This window comes from Merops nubicus, unplaced genomic scaffold, assembly GCF_000691845.1.
Source record: "Merops nubicus isolate BGI_N331 unplaced genomic scaffold, ASM69184v1 scaffold5597, whole genome shotgun sequence".
Taxonomy (NCBI): Eukaryota; Metazoa; Chordata; class Aves; order Coraciiformes; family Meropidae; genus Merops; species Merops nubicus.
The window spans coordinates 99,786-112,720 of NW_008618357.1; the positions used below are offsets into that span (position 1 = coordinate 99,786).

A 12,935-nucleotide genomic window follows, 5' to 3' on the forward strand; every position below is an offset into this window, starting at 1 on the left:
TCAGCATCGTGGATACCCTTCAGGTCATGCAGCTCATTTCCCTATTCATTTGTGGGGTTTTGGTATTTGTCAGTGGCATGACTCTCCATATCTTTTAAACTTAGAAGCTGCATGTCTGTTTGATGATATTTTAAAAGGAAAGAAGTCAGGTTTTCAAGTGAGCACAGTAGGGAAGATACCATGATTTTTGGCCCTAAATTCTTCAGACACTGATTAGTTTTCCTCCTACCCTCTGAATCTCCAGGAGGGATCCCCACAGTAGGACTATCATGAACCCAATGGGCTCTTTAGAGAAGCTGTCTTCTAGCATCCCAGCTGCTTCAGTGCACAGCATGAAGTCTGCTTTTAATAGAGAACTATTAAGCCCTGTGACTAACAGAGTTCAGGTTAAGCAGACTTCATCTCAGGAAAAGGTGAAACTCAGTCCAAGGGGTTAGGCATTACTGTTCACCAAATGGAGAAGACTTTTTTCCCCTCATTCCTCCCTGTGTATGAAGAATGTATAATGTTCTTCTTGAGAACTTGGGAAAAGACAAGACAATAACATGTGAAAACCTTTGAGCAGATGTAGAATCACACTATCCCTAAGAATTCTTCTCTAACATTAAGAGTGAATGAGAAACAGTGTGTTGGAAGAGGGAATAATCTCTCAGGTAGAGGGACAATCTGAGACAAAATGGGCACTACATAGTAACAGTTTTCCCTGGCTTGACCTGAGTGATCAGAGGTTTCTGTGAATCATTAAGCCCAGTTAATACATCTGCCAGAAATTAATGTAAATTCCAAAACCAAGCAGGAGAATTGCTTCTAATAGAGCAAAAAGTAACTGCCATTTAAAAGATAACAACACAGCTCAAGTTTTCTCATTGCTCAGCACCTGAGGTTGTCAATACTGCTTGCACAACTTAAGGTGCCTGAGAGAAAGAGGTGTTTCACTGCAGTGATGTTCAAAGGAAAGTGTACTACCCATTTCCCAGATAACTATTCAAGTGATCCTTGAGATCCTGTGTTGCTTTTTCCTTGGTATTTTCAAAAGCAATTTGTTGTATTTGGAGTTGCCAGTTCTACAAGGTTATTCCAGACCTGGAAAGCTTCAGTTTCTTCCTCCATCACCATATTCCTGCCTTAGATTTGTCAGGTACCATTATCTCATGTGACATCTAGCAAGGAATTCAGCCTTGAATACTATCTTACTGAACAGGCCTGTTGCAGATACAAGTATTTGAGTTCACTCTCACATAACGTGTACTGTCCCTTTGGTGTATGGTGAAAATGTACTTTCTCTTCTTATACTTCTAGATCTCACCCCAAGGAAATCTGCTCAGATCAGGGCAACCTCCATAGAGACAGTTTTATTATAGAATCATATAATGATTCTATACCTGAAGAAGGTACTAGCTTAGACTCTTGCCCTCAGTTGTGGGAAAAAAAAATAAAACCAAAACAAAAACCAACCAAACAAACCAAACCCAACCAACCAACAAAAACAAAACAAAACAAAACCCAAAACCAAACCTAACCAAAAACAAACCACTTTTTGTGATTTTTTGACCCAAGCAGGACTTGAGCTTTGGAAGCTCTATCACAACGCCCATCTTCAGCCATAGTCTTCCCACAAGGAAGCTGGAATAACCACCAGTGACTAACTGGGGGTGCTCACTGCTGCTGTGGAGGAGCCTGTGCCCTGACTTTTGTGATAATAAAAGGAAGCTAGCTGTGAGTCCCCATTAAAGTTGCTTTTCTCAATACCCCTCAAGTTTTATACAGTCCTTAAAGAAGATATATAAATGTGATGTATGAGGATCACTCTTGATCTTGTACAGCTCTGAAGAATACATCCTGTTCACCCCAGCTAGAAAATGATGAGTTGTATTTACTTGCTATTGAATTACCTTCTAGAATTATGTAAAAACATTAGCAGGCTACTGAAAGCCTTAAATCATTGTCTCATTAGAGTCTGCTATAAAAATAATGCAAACTCTTTCCTTAAGTGCTGAAGAAGGTACTAGCTTAGACTCTTGCCCTCAGTTGTGGGAAAAAAAAATAAAACCAAAACAAAAACCAACCAAACAAACCAAACCCAACCAACCAACAAAAACAAAACAAAACAAAACCCAAAACCAAACCTAACCAAAAACAAACCACTTTTTGTGATTTTTTGACCCAAGCAGGACTTGAGCTTTGGAAGCTCTATCACAACGCCCATCTTCAGCCATAGTCTTCGTAGCCTCCCACAAGGAAGCTGGAATAACCACCAGTGACTAACTGGGGGTGCTCACTGCTGCTGTGGAGGAGCCTGTGCCCTGACTTTTGTGATAATAAAAGGAAGCTAGCTGTGAGTCCCCATTAAAGTTGCTTTTCTCAATACCCCTCAAGTTTTATACAGTCCTTAAAGAAGATATATAAATGTGATGTATGAGGATCACTCTTGATCTTGTACAGCTCTGAAGAATACATCCTGTTCACCCCAGCTAGAAAATGATGAGTTGTATTTACTTGCTATTGAATTACCTTCTAGAATTATGTAAAAACATTAGCAGGCTACTGAAAGCCTTAAATCATTGTCTCATTAGAGTCTGCTATAAAAATAATGCAAACTCTTTCCTTAAGTGCATTGATTTTTGCACTACTATCTGTTCTACTGCTAAAAACAATATTTTATAAAGAAGTTTTCTAGTCCATAGATCAACAAACTGTAAATAAACATCCTCACTCCACAATCAGGTAAAACAAGCTAGATAGCTATGTAGATCTTATTTTCCTTATATAAAATACTATGCAATATTACAAAAAAAGAAAAGAATTTTTATTAGTTGTCATGTCTTTAGATTTCTATTCTAGTTGATGAGTTCAGTAGCCTTTAGTTGATGAGTTCAGTAGCCTTGAGAACATGGTGTTGGCCTGAAAAATAGTTATTTCCATGAAAAGAGACACGGAAATGGAAGTTTTACATATTTATTTTTTTAAAAAAAAAACTGCTTTACAAATTCTTTGCACAACGAACCTCCCCAGTATGTAAACAGGGCTCTAGCTACTGTGTTTGTCCACAGCTAGAGCTACAGATGAACACAGTGTAGTTGTGTGATGACAGGAACAGCTGACTCATTAGTAGAGAGCAGTGAAAGGTAATTAACCCTGGGAAAAGTACAGCTGCCATGCGAGCTGTTCCTTTCTGTAGGATCTGATTAGAAATTAGTGTTAAACCACTGATTCTTTAAAAAAAATGTCATTGATAATTCACTTTCCCTCTCAGGTGTGGCCCCTAAGAGGGGCCTAGGATAAAACTAGTGTACAAAAGGTCTTCTATCTAAAAAGGTCTTTTCTGAGAGAAGTACACACCTGTTTGGCTGCTTCTGGACTTTTCTTAAACGGGAATATTGTCCCAGCTTTGAATGTTTTGAGGACTCTCTCCAAGTGTATGGGCAGCACAGAGAATGCATTGTCAAGATGATTTAAGGTAGAACATTGTTGGTTGCCATGATGGCCCTTTTAGTGAGGCTGATTATTTAAAAGTTACAGCTACTACATATTGTATCAGGACATAGTTCTGTTGCAAAATGATGTAGACATCTTCAAAAGAAAACAAAAATCTCTCTGCTGGGGTGGGTGAGCACAGCATACAAAAAAAAAGGATTATACCCTGCTCATGAAAGCCAGCCCCCAGCCCACCCCTTCTTCTATACAAATCATGTTGTTTGAGGTGCCAACAGAAGAGGCAGAACCCATGATTTAATGTGACATCCAAACAACAAACCAGCCAATTATATAGGCTGAATATATATTCAGACATCTGATACAGGCCTGCTTATCAAGGATGACATAACTATCAACTGAAACAGCAAAATTTTGTTAATGTCCTGTTGGAATTTCTAAACTGCTGTTTATTATTTACAGCTGTCATATCCAAAATAGTTTTTAATTATCTTACTTTGTAGGATCTTCTGGCCAGGTCTGTATCTTTGTATACCCATGTGATTGGCAGCGAGTGTGTGTCACTGCTTCCACATGCAAATAACGTGTGCTATTAGGGTTCACAAGAGTGTTCTGCTTCTTTTCAATGAAGCCAGGTTTGCTCTAGGGAGCCTTAAGAGGAAGTGGGTTTAAAGTGATAAAGTTTGTAAGACATCCTTCTCTCCATAGGAAAATTTGTTTAATGGTACAATGGGCCACTTTCTTACCACACGTCTAATAAGCCCACATTGAATGAAAATACTCTTTTTCAGTTTCTTTTAAATTAAATACAGTGCTTTCTGGGTACAGTGATTGAACTTAATGTTACCAGAAACATATAAATAGATAGATAGATAGATAGAAAATACGTACACAGTTTCTTGACATTTTCAATATCGAGAGCAAAAACATTCAAAGCAAAATAGTTAAGGATATTTCCTAGGAGAACCTTTTTCTTTATAGGAAAACATGTGAAACAGATTTTTGAGATAAAGACCTGACATGTCAAGAGTACAGTTACCTCTAGATTGCCTAGTATGTTATGAATAAAGAAAACAGAAATCTGTTTTAAATTACTTTGCCATTCGTCATGCATTAGTTAGTACCCATTCTTCTCGGAATTGTCCTTTTTATTGGTTCTTTTTTTTTTAGTGAAAAAGCTGGAAGAGAAAGAGGAAACATTTTTTTCTTGGAAATCCCAAATGATAGCATACTCTTGAAGTATCAGGTTGAGTTTCAGAGGAAGTGAAAGCATGAGCAGGCTATTAAATTGATGAATGCATGAGGATGAAAATAATATTCACTACCTTAAAGCATGGTTACAAATGCACATAAGCACTTCACAGCACTCTACATGGTTATCCTAATTTAGCTGAAAGGTGAAGAGACTTGCAGAACGTCACAATACATTGGTGGCAGAGGTAGCAAGACAGTTCCAGAATTCCTTTTTTTTTTCCAATTATTTGCTCAATCATAGTGCCTTCTGTTTGTCTGTGACAGAAGACAGGTGCCATTTTAGGAAATAACCTTCGTCCCACTTTAAAATCATAACAGGCCCTGATAAGAGAATTTAAACTGCCATCCCTGGTGCCACTGACCTCTTAACATAACTGAACAGACCAAACACCCTTTTCCTTACTCCACACACCTGACCCAAACATTTCCTGAGCAAAACCTTCTCAGTTAAGAAGTCTGTCCCAGTGAATATTTGACTTACACATTTTGGTATCTGACAAATATTAGGGTTTGTTTGTTTGTTTTTGCATATTCTTCACTACTTTGATTTTCAAAGTTGTATTTTCATTCTTGGTTTGTTTTTTCCTGTGCTCTTCAGCCTGTTTCCAGGACCTTCAGGGCAGTGCCATAGTGCAAGAAAGCCCCATTATCTTTAGCAGTTAGGGTCATTACAAGTCTTTTAGATGGTGGCAGACTGTACTTCACATGGCACTCTTGAAGTTAATGAACATATGTGATTTGCATGTTGAGGAAAGGCACACTTCTTCCCTTTGTGTGACTTTCCCTTTCTTGGGACACGTCTGTCATGCTTAATGAAGAGAGCTTGTCGTTCAGAAAGGGGAGGATGAATGCATAGGATAGCAGGATGGTAGCTATATTTCTTTTTATAAAAATAGTTTGCATTTTTAGGTTCATCGTTCCTTTTGACTCCGTGTCAGAGAATGTTCAATCAGCTAATTAGCCATGGGTTTTGTCCAGCATAAGAATTGCTACGTCCTCATTCTGACTGTTAAATCAGTCCCCAAAAATTTGGCTGGAACAGTCAGAAATCACACAGAAAGAATATAGTAACCGAGATTTAGGCTGTAAGTATTTGAGGAGTGACTACTTTTACTGAACCTAATCAGCTCCAGCACTTCTGTAGAGGTTCAATGCAACCATAACAGCACCCCCATAAAATTGACCTTCAAACCCATTGATTCCTAACTGGCTTGCTGGAAACCATGTACAGCACAAGGACTGTAACAGCGGTGGCTAGACAGTAGGTGTATAGCAATACCAGAGCTAAAACAGTCTTCCTGATATTGAAGGAGACTTTAACAGAATAATTAAAACAACAGTTTTGCTGCTCTTGGTTATATGGATTTGTGTGCTTGGGTGTCTCCTGCTGGCCTCAATCCTGCAGCTACTAAACACCCCATAGATGAGCAGAGCGGGTCATCTCTTGCTGAAGTCAGTAGCAATCCCCCCACACAGTACCTCATAACAGAGATGACTCCATGCAGGAAAAGTCATTCAGGCTGAAAAAGAGTAAACATGTTTTAAAAGAAAATAAGCTCTGTGTTCCAGAGTCAATGACGCATGCTCTTTGAACTTTTCTTTTAAAATTGCTCTGAAATCATAAGGTTTTTACGGTGTGGTTTTACTCAAAATAATGCATATCATTGTAAAACAAGCCTTGAAGTTAAGTGGCTACTTTAATGAAACATAGTTACCATAGCTACTGCAGGAGAACAGAGAATAACTTTTAGTTCTTTTGAAGCTATGAATTAGTTTAGAAAGAGGAAAAGGAATAAACAAGCATGCAGAAGTTTATTATTCAGTGTTTCATGCCTGATCAACTCTAAAAAAGAAAAACTCTCCCTAGACTAGGGCATTAACATTTTCCAGCTGAAATCTGTAATTGGTCATCAACAAACACAAAATTACATTTCAACTCTTCAATACGTCTGTTTCCATGTTTTTTTCCTGAGTGAGAAAAGAAACAGATTTTCCCAAAGTTCTGCTTTCAGTATTTTGTTAATAACTGACATTTTACAGCATCTCGGTTGCTAAAAAAATAGCATCCTAAAGGCAGTAATACATTGCTAAACACAACTCGTGAAATCTATGGTCTAGCTCTATTATCTATTATAAACACTATCTTAAGGCTGATGAGAGGGAAATGAGAATTTATCATAGCGAAGATGTCTTCTAGGACCAGCTTCATTGTTTTTCAGTTTAGCATTGAGATGTGCTCTATCCCTGGAGTGTTAATGGAGGTCACTGCTGTTGCTCTCCTTTACTGTGTCGAAGCAAAGGAGTTCCTACATAGTTGACTATTGAGAAACAAAATGATGTTCTTTCCAGTATATCACCTTCAGCTTATGAGCCTCTAGAGCAGCGGTGATTAACAGGACTTTTACAAAGTTTCTGTGTAGTTACAAGGACAGCTTCAATCTTCTGTCATTTTTTTGCATTAGCTATGATTATGCTTTTACCACCAAAATGCATTTATTTTAAAGGTAACAATACAGACTCAGAGAATAGCTTATGTTTCATCTATATTTATCAGCACTCACTGTACATTTGTGTCTTCATTACCAGGAAATATTAAGGGACATTGTGCCATCTATTCCTGTTTACAGTTTATTATGCAGAGATAGGAAACACTTAGCATGTAAAATGAATGTAGAAATTATTCCTGGATAGAAACACGGACATTTCCCACTCGTTGGCTCTTTCTCCTCCATCACCGGATCAGAGTGTAATTGTCAGTAATCAGGCCTGCTTGCTGCTGATAAAACCACTCTGAATGCTAGCAGCCTTCTTTGTGTGATGACTCAATTATTCCAGAAGTGCCTCATCAAATCTGCCCCATCAGCTGGGCTAATAAATAAGGAGAAGAAACTGGCCCCCCAAAGCAAATTATAAATCCATTTGCATTAACCATTTCGCTGGTCCATGATCTAGACAGAAATAAGCATGGCAGATTGTGTTAAGCTTATTTGAATATGTTTATAATGTTTACAGCATGCAACCTTTTTTTTTTTTTTTCACAAGGTGTTGGAATTATCGGTCATGAATAGCATCTAAATGCAGTTATGTTAATTACAGCAAAGCCTCAGGCATCTTTGAGGGATAGTTTGTTGCTTAAATCAGGTGAAAGTTAAACCCTTCTGCTAGGCAAAAATGTGATCTTGCACATGGCACTGGAATTACTGCTGTCTTCAAAAGAGGGATGAGTGCAAAGGATGTGCTTTTACAGGTACTGGAAGGACAACTGCCTGTCTTACACTGGTAACGTGACCTCCTGTTCGTCTCAGGGTAGCAGTAGGTAAGATAAACTTTAGCCTTAGAGTTGGGAAAGAGAACAAAATAGTTGAAGAAGCAATAGTTCTGGATTATGTGTACTCCGTACTTAATAAGACAAGAGCAAAGAGGAGTACTGTGCCTCAAGGAAATTCCTTTCTAAACCTCCTGTTATATAAAAATGATCCTTCCGAGCAGGCTCCTTCAGTTTTCCAAGACTGCCCATGTGTACTGCAGTGAGGGTGTCAAAATGAAGCATCAGAAGGCCAAAGGAAATTCATCCGTTTACTCATTTGCTGAACTTTACACATCTGCTTAAGGACCTCACCGAGGTGACCACTGAGTTTGTGCAAAACGATGTGTAAAGTTACATATTTCGGCCTGTGCAGAATAAAGATCTGACTGTAGTCAAGAACTTGATATATCCTTAATTCATTTGTAATAGAATCTTTTGTTTTCACATTTTATTTTTCTCAAATACTAAATATGTTGTGTTATTCTATCTTGAGAAAGAGGAATCACTGTCACTGTAGGAAAACAAAAAATGTTCAGGGGTAATAATGGTGAGTACATTGGATTTTGTTTCCTTAGCTAGTATTTCTGTCCTGACTTAACAAATCCCAAGCTGTTGTGATTGCCCATTTTCATATTTCCAGTACATCAACTAGTGATGTGGTAAATGACAGAAAATCAAATTTGCCTCTTGGAAATGATATCCATTATGCCCAAAAAAGTTGTTGGGGTCTTTTACAGGTGTAGTACAGCTTTGTGTACTGCAATTCTGACAGAGAAAACACCCTCAGACTTCTCGTGAGATAATATTTGACTGTACAATATGTCTTTTCTCATGATTAAATCCTCAGGAACCCTAGTAATCTGTCCTGAATGAGTGGACTTTTACATGTAGACAATGGGTCAACAAGAATGGTTGGTAGAAGGGATCTGTCACACACATCTGATGTTGAGGCACAGGGCCCAAACAGTGATTCACATCGGTATCCTGCTATGACTCATGGATCTCAGTAGGATGGCACTTCAGAGTCAGTACAAAATCATGTTGCACTGGAAATGGCTATAAACCAAAGAACAAATTGCAAAGGTTCCAGGTGACTTCACTGAACCATTACATTGACAAATCAAGCAACTCATTTATCCCATCTTCATGGGTTTATAAAGTTTATTTTTCTAGCCGAATTGAGGTGCTGGTTGAAAAGGGCAAAGGTTATCTTTGTAAGAAGGCAAACTGCATCCTTCAGGGTTAAAATATTCTCTTTATATATAGAGAGAGTTGATAATTTGCCATCTGTAAATTCTTTTGAATTCTTTATTAAAACAGACAAATGAGTTAATGCAAACTATGAATAGATAGGGCCAAATAAAGATATGTGTGGACTTTAGGGGAGCAAAGAGCCTTGGTTGACAAGTAAGTTAGTTTTAGTTGATTTCCATCAAATATCTTATCATTAGAGTCATCAATAACCTAGACAGATGTTCTTTATGGGTTTTTGAGGGTAAGATCTTAATTTTTCCAGTTGGCATTGCAGACTTGTATCTGCACTTCTTGAAACACCTCAATATTTGGACCATGATTAATTTTATAATTTGTAAAACATAACAAATTGTGGTATTTCTCAATAGCTTATTGTATAAGACGTGATGTTACTGTGAAATCGGTGCTAACTGTAGAGCAGTAACTCAGAAGTGTCAGATCCCAGCACTTATATTTGAAATATAAGTTTCTTCTTGGAGCATGGTCAGGGCTGACGCGTAGTTTATATTCCATTAGGGGTATGTCACATCCCACGACACAGCATAATCCTACACACCCTGTTTATAACACGACAGATGCATGACATTGTATTAGATTTTTTATGAAACATCGTATCTTCAGATGTGGGGGTACTCACTCATGAATCAGCTGTGTGGCAGCCAGCACCCTGTTATTTGAAAGAAATAGAAAACAGCACATTTAAACTTATTAACCAGTAACTTTGCTGTGATCTGACACAGAAGAGGGGCTCTGGTTTTGTGCTTTCTATAAATTCTTGCTTTTGTCCTACTCTAACACTCTCTGATTTACTCTCTGATAGTTGATGATGTCGCATGCAGGGCAGATGGGGGTAAAACAGCAAATGGCACTGTTGCATGTGGCTTTCCAGTACAATTTTAAAACCTGTCCCCCAGCCTTGACACAGCCCTGGCTTTTTTTTTTCCTTAAAAAGAGGATTTTCAATGTATTCGCTTATTATGTAAAGTTAAATGTGAAAAGTTTTGTATATTTTCCTCTCTTTTGTGCACTTTTCCAAGTGGATCTCAGCTGTGCTGTCTTAACTCCCGGTCCCTTAGGAGGAGAGAGACAGCAGATGGGGTTAGGGCAGAGGGCTGATGCTTCTGACAGCAAACGGCCTGGTTGTTGAGTGGAAGCTGTGAGCGTCAGGAAGCTCCTTTTCCCCAGAGAACCAACTAACCACTGAAGAAAGTTGAAAATGAGCCCTTTGAGAAACGCTATTAAAAGTAGTAAAAAATTGCAATTGTGCAGATGATGTGCTGCTGTGTGGTTATTCGGATGCTAATGAGTTTGACATTAGGGAACTCAAAGGGTTTACAGCTACTCCCTTATGTGATTTAGTTCTTTATTGGCAATCTTGGAGAAAATAAATGAAAAATATATTACTAAGAACTATACAACATCATATGATTTTAGAGAAAACGCTGCTAAGTTTTAGGGTTTAGAAAGAGCTTTCTTCACTGTTGGAATTATTCTCAGAGAATTTTTATTTTAGGATAGCGTGTTTTGAACAAAGAGGTAGAGGCAGGTAGAAGGCTTTAACATAACATTACTTTTTTTTTTTTTTTTTTCCCATGGATGTTGGTATAGAATTAAGGGGAAAGAGGCTTCTGAGGATAAATGACATCTTTTCCCAGCAATATATTGGCTAGAAAACTCTTAAACCAAAAAATATTTTTGGTACTGAGCTGCTTTTTTCTGGGTTTTCTTTTTATCATCTTGCATCTGTTGTCTGTTTTGCTCTTTAATAAAAATGTATTTATTTTAATTAAAAGTTACTGATGGGTTGCAACTAATATTCTATCTGTTGGGACTGAAGCAGAAATTAGTCACTCAAATTCTGGCTTCCCTGAGAGTCTGTTCAGAATGAGCCTTTCCAATTTCAGAAGCGTAACATTACAAATCTTACTGATGAAACTTCATCAGATATCATTAAATAGATACTTTAAAAATAATCTTTATTAAGTATACTAGTGTGTGTATATATATATATAACTTTTTTATTAAAGTATAAAAGTTTAACCTTTGAGTTCCAAAGGTTTATCTGCAAACTTTGTCATAATTGCAATATGTAGAACAAATAGGTCTATTTAATTAAATACACCAGAAACAATTTGAAAAGGACCTCTGAAGTTGCAAATGATAGTAAAATCCTTATATTTTGGTTACTCGTAGCAGATGCTAAAATAAAGGCTGCCCATAATAACAGTTCACAGCCAGATTTTCCCAGGTTGCAAATGCCTAAAACTGTAAGTGTTCAAAGGGTTTGGGTATTCATTATTTTTGAATACAAGGCCCTCAGCATTGTACGTTCAGATACAAACTTCTGCAGCTCTTCTCTCACTGTTACTGTTGATTTAGCGGAGGTTTCCCAACAGAAAGGAATAAAAATTGAGCATGGAGAAATGTCATGGATTTCCTTCAGTTTGCTTATGGTGAGAACACTACTGCCAAACTTTAAACTTTGATACTCGAAATCAGAAAAAAAAAAAAGAGTTTTTTTTTGCTATTATTAAAATATTTTAAAATGCTTCACATTTATTTCACATCACGTATTAAACCATCCTACTCAGTCGAAGTGGTTCTGATGTAGTAAAAAAACATTTGACTAAGGATTTCTACATATAGAAACTGTGGATTTTTGTCTGTGAAAGAAGAAAAACTTTTCTTAAAACAGGTCTATTTCATACATTAACAGAAAGGGCAGTAACAATATATAGAAATTACCATCATGAAAGAAAATTTGTTATTCTTTCTGCCATTTAGAAGCATCACTGATGCTCCTATACCTCATCTTTCAAACATCGCACAAGAAAACAAGGCACCTGGATTAGTTGCCCATTTGATTTAAAGATTGTCCTGTTTAATCTACTTTTTATTTAGTATAGCTGGTTTTTGGTTTTCTTTCGTTGTTTTTCTTCTTTTTCAGAGAATGAATTTCAGGATTATCTGTTAAATCAGGCGAGGCATCTTGGGCTGAGTGACGAATTTGGTCCTTTGGAATCTGCACACGCTTTCACCCAGAAACGCGCAAAGGTGGGATAATTTATTTATAAAAATGAATTTGAGTCAAAATAGATCTCTGTATTAGTAATAGAATACTATGCTGTTTCATATATAGTGTCTCATGCACTAGGACTATTTTTCTCGCATAGCACCTGCTGGTTTAATAATAAGAGTCTTCAACAATATTGAACAACTGAAAAAATGTATAAATCCTTGTAAATACCTAGAAATTCTAGTTTTTAAGTTTCAGAACTATACTTTGCTATCATTACAAACTGACAGTAACAGTCATTCAAACTATCTTTGAATCTATATGACTTCAGGAGTAAGAATGTACTTCATAGTGCACTGCTTAAATTTAATCTGTGAGTGAATGCTTATTTGGGATGGCTTTTGATAATGCTTATTGAGGGGTTTTAACTGTGGATCAACTGAGTAGGATAAAAACTTTGGTGAATTTGTAAAACATCTCAAGGTGTGAAAGCATTTTTTTTTAATATTAATACATTCTTTCTTCTAAAAAATTATATTTGGTACATAGTAACACAGGAAACGATGACAAGACATTGAACTACGTCAAAAATAAAAATGAAGGAAAAAAGCCTCCAGAAAGTAGGATCACACATCAGCTTGTGTTAAGCTGCATTTCAGTGTGATAGACCAC

General features: G+C 37.1%; 1 protein-coding gene across 1 annotated transcript in view; it reads left to right on the top strand.

Moving 5' to 3' along the window:
• ST18 (suppression of tumorigenicity 18, zinc finger) overlaps positions 1-12,935 on the top strand; it is a 165,355-nt gene that overhangs the window by 80,529 nt on the left and 71,891 nt on the right. Inside the window, exon 3 of the mRNA XM_008943419.1 lies at positions 12,195-12,301. Coding sequence (XP_008941667.1) covers positions 12,195-12,301 — 107 coding nt within the window. The remainder of the gene's footprint in view (positions 1-12,194; positions 12,302-12,935) is intronic.